This window comes from Phoca vitulina, unplaced genomic scaffold (genome assembly GCF_004348235.1).
Source record: "Phoca vitulina isolate PV1807 unplaced genomic scaffold, GSC_HSeal_1.0 scaffold32, whole genome shotgun sequence".
Classification (NCBI taxonomy): domain Eukaryota; kingdom Metazoa; phylum Chordata; class Mammalia; order Carnivora; family Phocidae; genus Phoca; species Phoca vitulina.
In genome coordinates, this window is record NW_022589735.1 from 8,299,149 (window position 1) to 8,318,283 (window position 19,135).

General features: G+C 35.1%; 1 protein-coding gene across 3 annotated transcripts in view; it reads left to right on the plus strand.

The window, feature by feature from the left end:
• FNIP1 (folliculin interacting protein 1) overlaps positions 1-19,135 on the plus strand; it is a 155,104-nt gene that overhangs the window by 81,990 nt on the left and 53,979 nt on the right. For all 3 annotated transcript variants that reach the window (XM_032425424.1, XM_032425426.1, XM_032425425.1), the window contains exons 3-6: positions 6,588-6,722; positions 9,917-10,017; positions 10,662-10,736; positions 15,961-16,052. In XM_032425424.1, coding sequence (XP_032281315.1) covers positions 6,588-6,722; positions 9,917-10,017; positions 10,662-10,736; positions 15,961-16,052 — 403 coding nt within the window. The remainder of the gene's footprint in view (positions 1-6,587; positions 6,723-9,916; positions 10,018-10,661; positions 10,737-15,960; positions 16,053-19,135) is intronic.

Consider the following 19,135-nt stretch of genomic DNA (forward strand, 5'->3'; position numbering starts at 1 on the left):
TGGGAGGGGCTGCCTGGAACCAGGCCTGGCTGGTGGGGGCATGTACTGAGGAGAACACAGGGGTGAGGTGCTCTGTTAGCAAGTTAGTTGGAGTTTGTTTGTGCTGGGCTATTTCCCCCAGGTGTCTGTGTGTCTAGGCTGGTGGGTGGGGTGGGGGCTGGAATGGTGCCTGATGGCTCCTTTGTTCCTGGAGAAGTCTTCAGGGATCCCTGCTCCTCCCTCACTTGCTCTGAGATTAGTAAACAACTCACCCCCCTGTCTACCCTACACGTTTTTCAGACCGCTCCTTCTGTGCTGTATCTCCATGGGGCTGTTTGTGGTGCTATCTCTTTAAGAGCAGGGGCTCAGTTTCCTCTGCTCTCTCTGCTCTCCTAGAGCTGAGCCTGCTGAATTTTACAGTTCCAGGTGTTTACTCCACAGACTGTAACAACTTGTGAGATTAGGCCCACTGGTTTTCAAAATCCAAATGTAATGGAGGCCCGCATGTGGGCTCCCAGTGCTTGGGGCACCAGGCCTGAGGGTCCATTTTTTATCCCTCTCGGAGCCTGCGGTGTCCCTCCCTCATGTGGATAGTCCTGTGGTCCATTTAACTCCTGATGGCTTCTCTGCCCTTCCTACCTTCTTCACCGTGCCTCCCTCTCTACATTTAGCTGTGGAGAGTCTGTTCTGCAAGACTTCTGGTTATTTTCTTGGTTATTTACACTGATGTGGGTGTTATCTAGTTGTATTCATGGGATGGGATGAAGTTAGGTAGGATCTTCCTACTCTGCCATCTTCGCCGGAAGTTGTATCTATTTTTGTTTTGACTCAGCAGTTTCACCAGTAATGTCATTAACAGATGAATGGTTAAATAAGCTATAATGTATTTACACATTGGAATACTATTCAGCTGTGTGTGTGTGTGTGTATATATATATATATATATATATATATATATATATATATATATATATGAAGAGGATTTCTAAAGATAAATGGGAAGATTCTCTAGGCTTTTAGTGAACCGTAAAGCAAGGCAGAACTGAATTACTTACCGTTTCTCTAATAGTGGAAGGAAAGTAATACTGTGTTGCAAAAAGAGTTTTTAGAAGGACAATAATAAACCATTTAAAGGGATTTTACCTATTGGGAATGTGTGGAGTGGGAAACGGTACTAGAAAAAGGGTCAGATCTAGATTTCTGTGTATATACTTCTTTATATTGTTTTTACTTTTGAATCATATGAATGGATTTCTTATATACATTACTAAAAGTTGACAAAACAAGAAAAAAAGTTGGAAATTCATGTGAAAAACTTTTGTAAACTGAAAAATACTATATAAGTACTGGTTATTTATTTGAATTTCAGTTGTGATATAGAATCTGATACATGAAATATGGTTGGTTATGTGTCCAGGTTAAAATTTTTGATCCCCCAAGTCTCCCTTCCTCCCATCCATTTCCCCTTTCTGAACAATTTAGTCCTAAAACCATTAGGTAGGGCTGAACACTTACGTCAGGTGTTGGAGGCATGGTGGCCCAGAGCAGAGTGTTGGAGCTCAAGTAAGTTAAGGAGGGCATCTCCATAAGGTGCTGCTTGATACAGTATTGGATGGGGAGGATATCCATCTTGGCTGTCTGAGCCTGAGGAAAACGTCCATGCACGTGAGGGAGTGACAGGGGAAATGAAAAACTGGTTTCATATGAGGGAGTTGATTAAATAAATACATATGAAGGATAATGAGAGGCCTGTTTTTCTGAATGTTAGAAAAGGAAGTTATAAATAAGGAAAAGGAGAAAACTAGAAGAACCCTGTGGTGTTGGATTGGAATTGGATTTATTGTGAGCTTAAGCTTATATACATATATATATATATATATACATGCATATATATGTACATATGTATATACACACACATACACTCATACACATATATACATAAATATGATAAACGTAGATATAAACTTGTTTATGTGTGTGTTAAACACATATGTATACTCTTTAGCTCTATCTACTGAGAAAGCAGAGGAACAGTGAGTCCCCAACATATGGGCATACCTAGCCTCTAGATCTTATTGTCTAGATTCCATTTTCCACTAAAAGGAGCCAGGGCTTCTTAGAGAAATGACTGGTCCTTGGGCTGAAGCAGGGAAGGAAAAGGATAAGCCTGGAACTTGTGATGAAAGCTTAAAAAATGATGAGAACATGTCAAAGGAACATAGAAGCCAGCTTGAAGGGGTTGTCACTGGCTAAGTAGGGAAAACTCTAGCATAAAAACAAGTAATGATAGTAGCAAATTACAACCCATTGAATGAAATAGGAAACCATGAGTTTATATGATCTAAATAAATTGAAAGTTTGGTGAGAAACAGTATATTATGGCATATAAGTATAAGCAGCATATGAATTTCATAGTCCCCCCCCCCCCAACCAAAATATTGTTAATGATAGAGGAGAAAAGCATTTGTTTACAGTGGAGATGCTTGGTAGGCACCACCTTAATCACTTGATACTGATCATCAGTGTCAAGAATATTATCATAAATGGGCATTGAGATCATATGCCACATGAAAAGTAGCTGTATTGTGGTTATGTAGAGAATGTCCTTGTTTGTAGGAAATACACATTCAGGTATTGATACTTTAGGAGTTCATAGTGTATCAGGTAGTCAACTTACTCCCATTTAATTCAGAAAAAAAAATTCTTTGAACTAAACCTGCAACTTGTGATTATGTGAAGATGGAAAAAAAAATAGTTAATAAAAATTATAATCTATAAAAACCCAGGTTTTTTCCAGTGATGTTTATAACATTTTTTATGCATTTCTAGAATGTATTTGTTGTGGGTTAAAAATAAAGTATGGCATGATTCCTTTAGGAATGAAAGTAAGATAAGGAAAAAAAAACTGAATCCTTTTTGCTCTACAGTTGTGCTCATAGATGGCCTATGTCTACCTGAGGGTTGCTGACTGTGCCCTGTCCCCTCACTAGACCATCTTCCACAGAAGTTGTTGCTGTTTGGATTCAGAAAAGCCATGACTTCAGAATGTGAGAGAGAAAAGACACTGAACAGCTGGGGAGTTGGTAGGGGAGAAGGGTGTGTGTGTGTGTGTGTGTGTTTGTGTTTGTAGTAAGAACTTTTATGTACACTTTCATGCACATGTTTATGCTTCAGTTTTGAAACTGATGTATGTTTGTCCCTTTCCTTCCTATGGCAAATTGCTTCATGATTCAGAGATTGGATATACAGAGTTCCCTCAGCCTGGAATATCTTTCTAGCCCTCCCATTCTTCTTTCATCTTTTAACTCCTTTCCTTTTTTTTGTAGTCCCAGCTTCCTTGATCTCCCTAGACTAGGTTAAGTTCTCTCTTAGGCAGTTCACTTAAACATCATTGATCCTTAACCTCTTCATTTGTAATATGGGGATAATAGAGTTGTTATAATTCATTTGTAATATGGGGATAATAGAGTTGTACATAAAGTGTGGCTTTATGTAAAATGGAATAGTACCTGAGCAGATAGTAAGTGCAATATGAGTTAGCTGTTGCTAACATGATTGGACATATTTGAAAAAATATATATATATTTATATATTATACATATATACACATATTATACATATTTGTCTAGTTATTTGTTAAATATCTCTTTCTCTCGTTAGTTAGTTCCATGAGGAAAGGGACTGTTTCATTCAACTTTGTTTCTTAGTTACTGGTCCACGTAATACTCACATACTTTTTTTAACTTATAAAATTGTGGTTTGCAACAGGCCCACTGAGTTTGGGTTTTTTCCCCCAGTTTTACTGAGAAATAATTGACATATATCACTCCATAGTTTTAAGATGTACAGCCTGATGGTTTAATTTATATATACTGTGAAGTGATTACCACCATACGTTCAGCTAACATTTATATTCTCATATAGATAGAATAAAAAGAAAGGAAAAAATCTATTTATGATAAAAATTATTAGAATTTATTCTCTTAACTTTCATATAATATCATATAGCAGTGTTGTCTATAGTTATTCTCTTGTACATTATTCTCTTGTACATTATTACATCCCTTGTACTTATTTATCTTATTACTGGAAATTTGTTACCTTTTACCACCCCCTCCAATTCCCTTCCTCCCACCCTCCACTTCTGGTAACCACAAGTCTGAACAATATTTGTTTTTCTCTGACATTTCACTTACATAATGCCTTCAAGGTCTATCTTTGTTGTTGCAAATGGTAGGATTTCCTTGTTCTTTTTTCTATGGCTGATATATATATATATATATATATATATATATATATATATATATAAAATAAACAGATAGATATACTGAATATCTATCATATATATACATATATATATATACATGTATATATATCACAACTTCTTTATCCATTTATCCGTTGATGGAAACTTAGGTTCTTTCCATGTCTTGACTATTGTAAATAATGCTGCCATGAACATGGGGGGTGCAGATATATTTTGACTTAGTGTTTTCATTTCCTTTGGATATGTATTCCCAAAAGTGGAATTGCTGCATTGTAATGTAGTTCCGAGTTTTAATTTTTGGAGGATCCTCCATGCTATTTTTCATAGTGGCTGTACCAATTTACAGTAGTGCACAAAGCTTCCCTTTTTTTTGCCACATCCATGCCAGTATTTGTTGTCTCTTTATTTATTTATTTATTTATTTTTATTTTTTAAGATTTTATTTATTTGAGAGAGAGAGAATGAGTGAGAGAGAGCGCGCACGTGAGAGAGGGGAGGGTCAGAGGGAGAAGCAGACTCCCTGCTCAGCAGGGAGCCCGATGCGGGACTCGATCCCAGGACTCCAGGATCATGACCTGAGCCGAAGGCAGTCGCTTAACCAACTGAGCCACCCAGGCGTCCCTGTCTCTTGATTTATTGATGATGACCATTCTAATAGGCATGAAGTGGTAACTCACTGTGGTTTTAGTTTACATTTCCCTAATCACTAGTGATGTTGAGTATCTTTCATGTAAAGCTAGCTGGGTTTTGCCTTTAAGTATATTATAGACCTACTAGTTCTTGTAATCTTGGTGAAGTTACTTAACCTCTGTGGGCTTCAGGTTTCTTATCAGTTAAACTGGGTTATAATATCTACTGTCCTGAATATTACAGAAAATACGCTTGAAGGCCTATAATTTTGATGGTGATCATTAAGTAGAAATTTATTAAGATGTGGCCAAGAATATCAGTGCTAAAAATAACCAATATTTTTAGTAAGTCTCTAAATGAAATAATATAAATGGAAATAACTAGTGAAGTTCCTGACTCCAAATTAGGCATTCAGTTATTTCAGTAGGCATTCAGTTTTTCTTACTTCAACTTTTTTCTATAGTATTGATAACTAAAAACCAGTAAGCATATGCTAGTTCTAGATGCTGTATAGGGCACTTTATATATTTATTTATATATAAGTACATAATGAGATACACACACACACACACACACACACACACACCCCTTTCTCTCCATTAAATAGATAAGCTTAGAGAGGTCAAGTAACTTGCCAAGGAGCCAGGATTTAAATTCATGTCTATTTAGTTTTAAAGCCCTTGTTCTTTTTAGTTTATCATGCTCTTTACATTTTTGGAATTATCATGTGTTCTCTTTTACAATGCCTTTGGTGATGGTGGCAACTTGTAAAATAATTGGCCTTCAAAAATTGTGATTTCAGTCACATTACTTCTTCTGAAAACCTACTGAGGTCTTTTACAGGGAAGAGTTACATACTGGTAACTGTGATAAAGCACCAGAATACTTTTAGGAGTATCAAAGTCCTTGGTGGATTGCAACTTCGGTAGTTGTGGGCAGTGAAAGCTCTAGAACCTGTGGGGGAATTAGGAGGAAAGCAAGAGCATAGAGAAAAAGAAATAGAAATATATGATTCTTTCATACTACACCACTGTACAGCCTTCTAGTCCTAAACTCAGCTGTTATTAAAAATTTAACTGTTCAATACATGAATACATTCTCATTTCAAAATAATAAACATAAGTTCATATATGTAGAGACACACACATTTAGTAAAATATGAAAGCTTCATTTTCATTTCTCCCATCCCTACATCTCTCCATAGAAGTTTTTTTCATAAAAATATGTTAATGTTACTTAATGAAAAAAGTTTTTTTCATAAAAATATGTTATTTAATGTTAACCTGTAATGTGTGTCTTGTTATATTTAAGTGAGTTAATATTTTAAAGTTTCTCCGTTTTAATTTCTTATGTGGGAGAATATTGATAGATATAACACACAAACAAAAGGCCTAAAAGGGGGTTTGAGATCAAATAATTTGAAAACTGCTGTAATATATTATGTCACTAGTAATGAACATTGTTGTAGACCATAATGATAAGAAAAATTCCATGATTTGATAACCTTGGTGAGAAAAGCACAATACAAACTCCACAAGAATGGAAAGCAGTACTGGAGAAAATGCAGTAAAATGCAAATCATTTTACCAAGGTTGTATTACTTTGAATTATCTCATACTTGGTTTTTTCAAAGGTTTTTATACTATAATTAAACTTGTATATGATGAAAAGTCTTTTATTAATATGAATGGGCATAATATCTCTATTTCAGAAACTCTGTAGTGATGCTCAAGTAAAAGTCTTTGGGAAATGCTGCCAACTGAAACCTGGAGGAGACAGTTCTTCCTCACTGGATAGTTCTGTGACTTCATCTTCTGATGTAAAAGACCAGTGTTCTAAGTACCAAGTAAGATCATTGATGTCATTTATTTATTCATTCATTCACTCACAACTACTTTTGAGTACCTACAATGTGTTATGCACTATCCTAGGGACTGGGGATATAACAGGAACTAGTCCTTAACTTTCTGGGGAGGCAGGTAATTAAATAAGTAAGTTTATGCATTTTGATAAATCTTAGGAGAAGTTCAGAGAACTATGGGCATACGTAGCAAGGGGTAGTTTCTCCCTTTTATTTCCCAATTCAGATTTTTTGGGCTACCAGAATAATTCATTTTAGATACTTATAAATTATTGAAATATGAATATAAATATAAACTAATAATACAGTTTGGCTGTAGTATGAAATTGTAGTATGATTGGAAGTATACACATGCAGAAATGGACATTTATATATTTCAGAAGTAATCTCTTTTAAAATACAAAGTTAAATTAGTACCTAATGGGAACTTATGTATAAACTTGTTGTATTTTACATAAGATTAAATGCTTGGCTTCATACCAAGTGAATGTCATCTATGTGAATTTATTTGTGTCATCCAAGTTTGCATGAATGAATCACAAGTATTTTATATTTAGCAATATCAACATGGAATTCTGGGTCTTTAAATTATTTGTAATTAGTAATTGTGTTTGGATGGGAAGTGACCCTTCTATCATGTCAATGTGACAGTGTATATGAAAGAGCTCTGAAGTGTTTAAAATCCAGATACTAGGAGGTACTATATAGTTGTCCCAGGGGTCTTCCCCTGTTTCTCTCTCCTCCAGCTTAAGCATGATACCTTAGTAAGTTCCTAATAGTGTTATGCTATGTGACATCATCATACTTATACCAGGTTGGGTGTTTGCTGATTTGATGAATTGTGTAGACTTGCATTTCTGCCTAATATAATGCAGTTAAAAATCAATATTAGCACTTGGATCCAGATTGTAGAAACCCTGAAGCATTGAGTGATTGCACCCTCATGTTGCATCAAGATCCCTAGAGATTTTCTTTTTTAAAGTTCATATTCCCAGGCTGTGTGCCCAGATATTCTGATACAGGCTCAATATGGTCCTGGAAATCTGCTTTTTTAGCAAGAGACATTGAATTATTGTAGCATGTAGTTCACTACACTTGATAAATGTGATTTTGGGTAGCTAGAACATTATTTTTGGTCTACACAGATTATTACAGATTAAAAGCTTCTAGCAATAGGTACTTAAAAAATTGACCTTTTAAATAAGGGCCTTATTTAAAAAAAGTGTGAAAGATAATAGCACTTTTAAAATTATAACCTTTATTATAGATTATGTTTCATAAAAATATATAACATGCCAGTGACATTCATGATAACTATTTGGTATGTATTAGAGCAGGCAAGGATAACCTTTACTGGCAAACTATATGGTCTAATAAAATTTAAACATGAATTTATTTTTACTATATTTTGCTTTGTGAGGACTCTTTTCCAGTTTTAGTAGTAAAATCTGTAAATGCTTTGATACTTGAATTCATAATAGTTTTGAAGATAGGCATTGATCTTAAAAAAAAAAAAAAAAAAAACCTTTGCACTTGATCATGAAAAGAATCATTCTCTCTGTTCCTAAAATGTTGTTTTTAGTACCCAAACCTTTGTGTTTTGAAATAAAAATTTTTTCGTAATCAGATCCCTAGATGAGTTATTTTAGTAAGCAGGTATATCAGAAGTGATTTTTTTCTTAAACATTGGCTTTGTGTCTTTATTAAAACAAAATTAAGACTATAATACCTAAGAGAGAAAAAATAATATGTAAATGAATATATATAAAAAAACTAATACAAAATAGTTATATATAATGAAATAGATTGCTATTTGAAGATGCTTTTTTAAGAAAGCTAGCAGTGTAAATATATAGATTTTTTAAAAACCCAGATGGGCATTAAATAAGCAGAAGAGTAGAAGAATCACATAAAAATAAAAATAGTGTGCAGATATATTCCCTGACCTCCACATGTAAAATGGGGGCCTTCAACACTTTGTTATCATCAGAAGGGTCTTTTAAATATTTTTTAAAACTCCTAATTTTTTATTTTTTATGATGGAATGGCTTAGTGAAATTTGTGAATAACACTCAGTTATTATCTTAGATAGTTATTTAGGTCCTCTTCCTCATCACTTATTTTATTATATAACTGTGTAAGTTAGGAATTGCATTATTCCTAGGGATTATTTTGTTCACGTGACAAGTCTGAAAGGCTGTCTAGGTATGGTACATGGGTTTCAAGATGGCTTTACAAACCAAGGCATCCTTATCTTTCTACTTAGCTAGAGTTAATGTGTAATTATTGCCTTGTCGTCCTAATATGGCATCTCCATCTCCAGTGACTTCCATTTATATCTCATTGACCAGGCCTTTGTTGAATGCATATAAATGCGTAAGTTCTGAAAGTGCTATTCCAACCATTAGTTTAACCTTTTGGATGTAGAAACCAACTCACAATTTGTCTACAAGGGAGGCTGTGAAATGCATTTTGGGGGGTGGTGCACATTGCTGCCCTGAAACAAATTAGACTTCAAAAGTAAAGAATAAGATATTTTGTGGGTAATTAGTGATATTTACCACAGTATCTAATTAGTAACCAAATGGATGAGTTCAATTTTACTTTTTTTCTGACTCCTATGATGACAGAGACATTTAAAGAATAATGGAAAGGAATAACTTTTAATTGGAGTTCTTTGAGAGCAAGACATTGTAATGTTTTAAATAAGTCCTTTTAAAAAATACAAAATAGATATAAATTACCATGTTTATAGATACCTCTTTTGCACAGTAGGAGTGCTAAAAACTGTTCTGTATGTTTAGTGAATTCTATTTCTTACTTTCTGCCCTGGAGAAACATTGCATATGCAAAAGATGTGGTTGACAATGTTCTTTTAAGCATTAAGTATTATAAAAACCTGGAATTAACCTAAATGTCCAGCAGTAAGGTGAACTGTGGTATTTTCATACAGTAGAATACTGTGCAGCTCTTCAGAAGGAGTCTTTGTATAACAATATGGTTAGATCTGTAACACATTGTGAAATGAAGAAAATCAGGCTATAGAACAGTGTATACAATGTAGAGTCACTTTAAAAAAGTATGTAGAATAACTGTAGCAAAGGAATTTTCAGTAAAATTCAATATTTGAAATAGGTTTTAAATTTTGCAGTTTTATTAACGTTATGGTTATTTTTTAGGGTTCTCGGTGCTCTTCTGATGCCAATATGCTTGGAGAGATGATGTTTGGCTCAGTAGCAATGAGCTATAAAGGTTCTACCTTAAAAATTCATCAGATCCGGTGAGGGTTTTTCTGATTTTTCATAATCCATTTTAGAACATGTAATTTTTGAAGATGGGAGAATTTCCTGTAGTCTTCACACAGATTGAGCATGTCAGATTTATGGTGTTTTATGGGTTTCATGCTACTTCATGACTGTTGTAACTATGCAATGAAATCTTTGTGATTTATACCTTTTTTGGTGGGGGGGATGGGAACAGGGAGAGGGAGAGAGAGAATCTTTTTTTTTTTTAAGATTTTATTTATTTATTTGACAGAGAGAGACACAGTGAGAGAGGGAACACAAGCAGGGGGAGTGGGAGGAGGGAGAAGCAGGCTTCCCGCCGAGCAGGGAGCCCGATGCGGGGCTCAATCCCAGGACCCTGGGACCATGACCTGAGCTGAAGGCAGATGCTTAACCAGCGAGCCACCCAGGCGCCCCTGGGAGAGAGAGAATCTTAAGCAGGCTCCATGCACAGCATGCAGCCTGACATGGGGCTTGATCTCGCAACCCTGAGACCATGACGTGAGCCAAAGTCAAGAGTCCAACACTTAACCAACTAAGCCACCCAGGCGCCCATATACATTTTTATTTGTAATAAATTGAGAAGTTCTTTATGTTTTAGTTTTGATCTCTGTCTCTGTCCCTTTCTTTTTCTTCATAGTTCCCCTCCACAACTTATGCTCAGCAAAGTTTTTACTGCACGGACCGGCAGCAGTATCTGTGGAAGTCTCAATACGTAAGTGATTATGAATGCTGGGAGAAATGGATTATTTAGGATGTGCAAAGTGTGAAAACTAACAGACTGTTCTTAGGGTTGCAGCTTAAATTGAGATTTTCTTCCTTAAGTTTGAAAGTTTATGGAGGTCAGACTTTTTTCTTCTAGCTTTATTGAGATATAATTGACATCCAACATTGTGTAAATTTAATGTGTATAACACATTTATTTGATATATTTATATATTACAAAATGATTACCACCATAGCATTAGCTAACACCTCCATCCTGTCAAAATTACCATTTCTTTTTTGTTGTGAGAACAGTTAAGGTTTACTCTCTTAGCAACTTTCAAGTATATAAAATAACAGTATTATTAGCTATAGTCAGCATGCTATACATTAGATCTCAGAACTTAATAATCCTATAACTGATGTTTGTACCCTTTGACTGTTATCTCCCCATTTCCCCCATTCTCAACCCCTGGTAACCACCACCCTGGTTTCTGTTTCTCTGTGTTCAGTTTTTTATATTGCACATGTAAGTGATACTATACAGTGTTTGTCTCTCTCTGTCTGACTTATTTCACTTAGCATAATGCCCTTAAGGTTCATTCAGATTGTTGCAAATGGCAGGATTCCCTTTTCTCGTGGTCAAATAATATTCTTCTGTGTGTGTGTGTGTGACATTTTATCCATTCATCTGTTGATAGACACTCAGTTTGTCTCCATTTGTGGATGGTTGTCACTAATGCCACAGTGAACACCTGAGTGCATATATCTCTGAGATCCTCATTTTAGTTCCTTTGGATATATATCCAAAAGTGGGATTCCTGGATCATATGGTAGTTCTATTTTTAATTTTTTGAAGAACTTCATACTGTTTTCACAGTGGCTGCCTCAATTTACATTCCCACCAGCAGTGCACAAGGGTTCCCTTTTCTCAATACCCTGTCCACCACTTGATAATCTCTTGTCTTTTTGATGTTAGCTATTATAAAAGGTGAGAGGTGATACCTTGTTATGGTTTGATTTGCATTTCCCTGATGATTAGTGATGTTGAGCACCTCTTCATGTACCTCTTAGCCATTTGCATGTCTTCTTTGGAAAATTGTCTGTTCAATTCTTCTGAATATTCAGAGGAAGTATTAATTTTTTAGTTAGGTTGTTTGTTTTTTGCTATTGATTTGTATGAATTATTTATATATTTTGGATATTAACCCTTTATCAGATAAAGGATTTGCAAATATTTTTTACCATTCCATAGTTTGCCTTTTAATTTTGTCAGTTGTTTATTTGCTGTGTAGAGGCTTTTTAGTGTGATGTATTCCCATTTACTTATTTTTGCTTTTGTTGCTTGTGCTGTTTGTGTCATATCTAGGAAACTGCTGCCATGACCATTGTCAAGGAGCTTTTTAAACCCTATGGTTTCTTCTAGGAGATTTGCAGTTTTGGGGTCTTTTGTTTATATCTTTAATCAATTTTGAGTTCATTTTTGTGAGTGGTGTAAGATAGGGTTCTAATTTCATTCATCTGCATGTGGTTATCCAGTTTTCCCATCATCATTTATTGAAGGCACTATCCTTTCCCAGTTAAATGTCCCTTATCAAATATTAGTTGACTGTATATACAGGGTTTTTTTCTGGGCTCTTGAATTCTGTTCCATTGGTTTGTGTGTCTATTTTTATGCCAGTACTATACTGTTTGATTATGTTAGCGTTGTAGCATAGTTTTTCTTAGGATTGCTTTGGTTATTAACGGTCTTTTGTAGCTCAGTACAAATTTTAGGATTGTTCTCTTATTTCTTGGAGAAATGCCATTGGAATTTTGATAAGACTTGCATTGAATCTATAGATGACTTTGGGTAATATGGACATTTTAACAATATTTCTTCTTCCAACCTACTTTTTGAGGGTTTTTTTTCATGGAAAGATGTTGTATTTTGTCATACGCTTTTTCTCTCTTTCTCTTCCTTTCTTTCTTTTAAAGAATTTTATTTATTTATTTGAGAGAGAGAGAGACAGAGATAGTGACAGAGAGCACGAGTGGGGAGGAGAGGGAGAAGCAGGCTCCCTGCAGAGCAGGGAACCCAATGCAGGGCTCCTTCCCAGGACCCCAGGGTCATGGCCTGAGCTGAAGGCAGACACTTAACCGACTAAGCCACCCAGGCACCCCGGTCATATGATTTTTCTGCATCTGTTGACATAATCATGTGATTTTTATCTTTCATTCTTTTAATGTGGTAATTCTCATTTATTGCTTTGTGTATATTGAAGCATCCTTGCAGTCCACTGATAAAATCCCACTTGATCATATTGAATGATCTTCTAATGTTCTGTTGAATTTGGTTTGCTAATATTTTGTGGAGAATTTTTGCATTTATAATATTCAGGAGAAGTGATCTGTAATTTTCTTATAATGTCCTTATCTGGCCTTGGTGTCAGGGTAATGCTGGTCTTGTAAGATGAGTTTGGGATGTTCCTTCTTTGATTTTTGGAACAATTTGAGTAGAATTGGCATTAATTCTTCTTTACATGTTTAGTAGAATTTACCAAGGAAACCATGTGGTCCCCTTGGCTTTTCTGTGTTGGGAGGTTTTTGATTAATGATTCATTTTTCTTACTCATTATTGGTCTGTTCAGTTTTTTTATTTCTTCATGATTCATTCTTGGTAGGTTGTATGTTTCTAGGAATTTATCCATTTCTTATAGGTTATCTGTTTTATTGGTGTGTAACTGTTTATAGTGGTCTCATGATCCTTTTTATTTGTATGGTATCAGATGTAATGTCTCTTTCGTTTTTGATTTCATTTATTCGAGTCTTCTCTTTTTTTTTCTGAGTTAGCTAAAGGTTTGTTGATTTTGTCTCCTCAGAAAACCAGCTCTTAGTTTCATCGATCTTCAGTGTTATTTTTCTTTTTTCTATTTCATTTATTCTCCCATTGATCTTTATTTCCTTCCTTCCTAACTAACTGTGGGCTTTGTTTTTTCCTCATTTTTTGAGGTATAATTCAACGTCATTTATTTGAGATCTTTTTGGCTTCTTACTATAGACATTTATTGCTATCACATCCCTCTTTGAACTGCTTTTGTAACATCTCACAGGTTTTGATATGCTGTGCTTCCATTTTTATTTGTTTCAAGGTATTTCTTGATTTGCCTTTTGATTTCTTCTTTGACTCATTGGTTGTTCAGGATCATGTTGTTTAATCTCCACATATTTGTGAACTGTCCAGCTTTCCTTTTGTTACTGATTTTTAGTATTATACCATTCTGGTCAGAAAAGATACTTGGTATGATTTCAGCCTTCTTAAATTTACTAAAACTTGTTTTGTGACCTATCATGTGATCTGTATTAGAAAATGTTCCATGTCCACTTGAGAAGAATGGTATTCTGCTACTCTTGGATATATCTATATATGTATTTATCTGTTAGTTCCATTTGGCGTAAGGTATGGTTCAAGTCCAACATTTCTTTGTTGACTTTCTGTCTGGATGATCTGTTCATTGTTGAAAGTAGAATGTTAAAGTCCTTTACTAATTACTGCATTGTTGTCTCTTTAGATATGTCAGTGTTTGCTTAATATGTTTAGGTGCTCTGATGTTGAGTGCATTTGTATTTATGATTGTTACATGCTATGTCTTCTTGATGAATTGCTCCTCGTATTATATGACCATTTTTCTCTCTTGTTACTGTTTTTGGCTTGAAGTCTATTTTTTCTAAGTATAGCTTTCTCTGCTCTTTTTTTATTTCCATTTACATGGATTATCTTTTTCTATTCCTTCACATTGAGCCTATATGTATCCTTAAAGCTGAACTGAGTCTCTTGTAGGCAGCATATTGTTGGGTGTTATTTTTTTTAATTCATTCAGCTGCTCTCTGTATGGAGTCCAGATTACTTCTCATTTGAGTTTAGTTGAAGAATAGGAAATGTGCTTTCTCTTTCTCTAATTTGCTCCTAGAAACTATATCTGGAAGTAAAATGTTGATGACATTCCCATGTTAGGATGAGATACTGATTTTCCATTTTGTATGCCATGCTGAGTTAGCATCTGTGTATTGTGCTCTTCAGTTTTCAGATCCCTTGCAGAATTAAGTCTGCACTCAGGAGTGGCCTAGGTCACCCATGGTGGGGCACAAGATTACCACAAGGTGTTAATGCCGAGATTAGAAAAGTGAAGCTGAAACAAGGGCAGGCCTGATATTAGAATCATGGGCTACATGCCAGAACTTAGTAAATGAAGGACTAGGGTTAGGGTGAGGTGTTAGTGGATTCCAGTGATGGACTTCAGGGCCCAGATCAGAACTCTGGCTAGCCAGAATCTGTGGGGTTACAAAGTCAAAAGCAGCAGGAGAGGTAGCAAGGAGGCTACTCAAAACTAGAAAAATTCTCAAGGGTTCCATTAATTGTAAATGCTCCAAAAAGACCTATCAGGGGTTTTATTAGCTAAGGTTCTAATACTTATAGTTCTTTATTAACTTTTCTTTTAGGAAGGAAGGAAAGGGGAGAGAGATTTTTTCACAGGATTATGGATGCTTAAAAAATACTGATGTTAAAAGTGCTACACTAAAGTAGAAATTAGAGATCCTGCTTTGGAATCTCTGATTCTAGCTCTGATCCTCTCAGTTTCTTCATCTTTTCTAATTTTTTACTGATGGTTTTTAAAATCCCTAGGAAGATACTTTGTACTAAAAGCATAAAGTAATTTTATTTTTGTTATTTTGAATAATTTACTAACAGGAGTGATATAGTTCATTTATAATGTGTGAACTAATGATACGTTGATTTTTGTTCTTGTCTTTTTCTTTTTTTTCTTCTTTTCCTGCCAGAAGTTTAGAAAATAATTTCAGGTCCAAAATATGAGGGAAAGCTTTTACAATTTAAATTAGGGTCAGTAACCTTTTTCTGTAAAGTTCTAAATAGTAAATAATTTTGGCTTTGTGGGCTGGGCAGTATGTCTGGTTTGTCAGCTCTGCCATTGTAGCATTAAAGCAGCCATATACAGTACATACATGGCTGTATACATAGCATGGCTGTTTTCCAATAAAACTTTACTTATAAAAACAGGCAGCAGGCTGGATTTAGTCCTCAGGGGTTGCCAACCCCTGATTCAGTGCTATAAACTAAGAAGAATACTTAAAAAAAAAAAACAGTTTTATACTTAAAATTTCATTGAGATATGCAAAGAATTGCCATCAAGAGCATAAAATGAATTTGCAATTTATTGTTTCTTTTCCCCCTTTAGGCTGCAAGACAGTCTTGAATTCATCAATCAGGACAACAGTACATTAAAGGCTGATAATAACACAGTTATGAATGGACTACTTGGAAATATAGGTAAATGGTTCCTTTGGTTTTACAAATTTTGTATAGGTTAACAGTATAACAAGAATTTGCAGTTCTTTCTTAATAATGTAGATCTTTTAATAAGACCACAGAGTTTGACATACTAGAAGTGGAAAAGGAATTTAAATTGGAAGTATGTATAACATTTGTATTATTTGCAAAACATACTTTTTGTATATTTGAACATAATATTTATTTTATATGTGAAAAAAAACTGCTGAAGATATATCTGGTTTGTTTCTTGTTTATAACTTTGATGCATCTTTGAAAGGCACTGTCATTGATATAAAAAGTCCTTACCAGCTTTTTTTAATATTTCAGCTGAAGAAGACTGGTATTACACTTTCTCCTTTCTCTCTTCCCTAACCATAAAAGTAATTTTAAAATGGTGTTCATTTTTGTGACCTGAATTCAGATAGATGAGCAGATACTCAAATTTGATATTCCTTTAAAGATTTATTAAAATAACAGCTTAGTTAGTAATTTGGATAGTTGATTGTTGTTATTATTTAAGTTCAACATTTTGAAGTGACAAACTGTTCCTAAAATTTCTAGTCATTTGTTTTACCCGACAAAGCTAAACTAAATTGATGCTGGTCATATTCCTGGTACATAAATAACTAACATGCCAGAACGTGGACAGCAATTAGACTAGGATAAATACTTCTCTTTTTCTTTATTTAGTGAGAATTTTTATTTCAAATTGATTTTAATAAATATTAGTTATATATATAAGCAGGAAACAGTTTTTCTTCCAACTTGAACCATATTGCATTCTATTATTTTTTATAATTTATGTTCATTCAAACGAACAACCATTTATTCAGCAAGTGGTATGGGCTAGTTACAGTGTCAGGCATGTACTTTAGAAAGTTTGCATATTTTGGGGAGCCTGGGTGGCTCAGTTGGTTAAGCATCCAGCTCTTGATTTCGGCTCAGGTCAGGATCTCAGGGTTGTGAGATCAAGCCCCGCGTCGGGCTCTGTGCTCAGTGGTGAGTCTGCTTGAGATTCTCTCTGCCCCTCCCCTTGCTCGCATGCTCTTCCTCTCTCTCTCAAAATAAGTCTTTTTAAAAAAGAAAGTTTGTACATTTTTTAGAAAAATAGTACTGCTTTTTCATAACTCAAATGATTAGTTATTTCATTGGTTTTAATAAAGTAAAAATGTGACAAGGAGATAACTGAATCTTTTTTCTTTGTAATTTGATACTTTCCAAAGCTCAAGAGGTTAATTAAAAGCTATTTATTTTAGTAATACAAATCCATTATCACTTAAAATAGTAAATTACCTTATGGATACTAAATACACTCATCTTCTCTGTTTTAATACAGGATAGGAAATTAATCCATTAAAAAAGTGTAGACTTTAAATAATGAGTGGCTTTTACTTTCACGTTTGTAATTGTGAATCAAGGATATTTGAGTACCATTTCTTATTTTCTTTACATTTCCAGTTAATCAGCAAATATTTCTCAAGCACCTCTTCTATGCTAAGCACTCTGCTAGTCCCTGAGGGTGCAGTGGCGAAGCAGACAACTTCCTGCCTCAACAGTGGGAATCACACAAGTAATACAATAGTTAGTGGGAATCACACAAGTAATACAACAGTTATAGTAGAGTGCAGTTAATTCTTGGACATGCTAAAGAGCATGGTGTGATAGAAATGAGGAAGAGTACCTAATCCAGTCCTGGAGAGTCCCAGACTTTCTTGAAGAAGTGAAGCCTAACCTGGAAGGATTAGCCCTGTGTTTGGGGACAGAAATATTCTAGGAAAAAGCAGTAGTGTGTACACAGACCTAGGAGCAAGAGATGATAGCATGAGGAAAGAAGGTGAATAAATCCCCTTCTTTGATGGAGCAAAGAATAGGAGTAAAGAGAGTTAAAAGAAATAAAAAAAGTGAGTAGGAAGTTGATGACAAAGGGTGCTTTGGGCTGTAGTGAGGAATTTGAACTTAGGCTTTAAGCAGTTGGGTAGTAGTGAGGGTGTGTTAGTTTGGGTCCTCTACCTGTTTTTTAACAGGTGCAAGACACGATTAAACATGCAAGGATAATATTAGGAGAAATGATAATGTAAGAGAAAATGAGGAGGGAGCTGGGAAAGGTCAAGAGAGCCCTCAGATTGTGATGCAAGTCTGACCCCAAATGAAAGAAGATTGAATGGAAGTGTCCTATCCTACCATGCAACCCATGGAAGGTTTGGTAAGGCCATTGACAAGTATTTAAGTCAAAGTTCGTTGTTAATGTGTTGCCAAAATGTGTCTGCCTTACTATTTCTGCTGTGATCAGTCCCTGGCTAGGAGCAGCCTATGGGATATGTGGCCTTGCACAAACATCACAACAGATGTCAGAACACATCAGCTTGGGGTACTTAGTCAATTATACTCCTTATAGCTGGAGATCTTTGTGGTGCATTCTGAAGGTGACCACAGAGGAGTTGTCAGAATAGAGAAATATGATCAGATTAGCTTTATATCTACAAAAGAGTATTCTAATTGCAGTGGAAAAGGATTCAAGTGAACCAATGGGATTGAGGAAAAGATCTGTAATAGAAGAGTCCTTCTGATAATCCAAGTGACAGATACTGGAGACCTAGAATAAGACTGTGTCAGTGAGGACAGAGAGTTGTTGAGAGGTTCATTATGGGAAATAGAATGGACAGGACTTGGAAATTAGATGGAAGAAGGGAGGAGAAAGGAGGAATCAAGTGTGGCACTTTGCTGTCTGGTTGTGTAATTGCTTGGATATTGGTGTCATTCAATAGAAGGAACAGAAGAAATTAGGAATTGGTGACTTTAGGTTTATGTATGTTGGAATGGAAGTATTGGTTGGTTGGTTATTCAAGTAAAGATATTCATTATAGTTCATTAGTAGATGTAGTGGTAGGTGCTATAACATAAAAATTAGTGAGCATGTAATAATTTTAAAGCAGTAGAGTTTTTTTTTTTTTTCCCAGTCATGTGAAGTTCAAAAGGATGTTCCTCATTGATAAACAGTTTTTCTCCAAGCAGTGTTTCAGAGGTCCAATCTCCTTCCTTCTTGGAGTTCTGCCTTTTTCAACATGTGGTTTCCAAGGTTG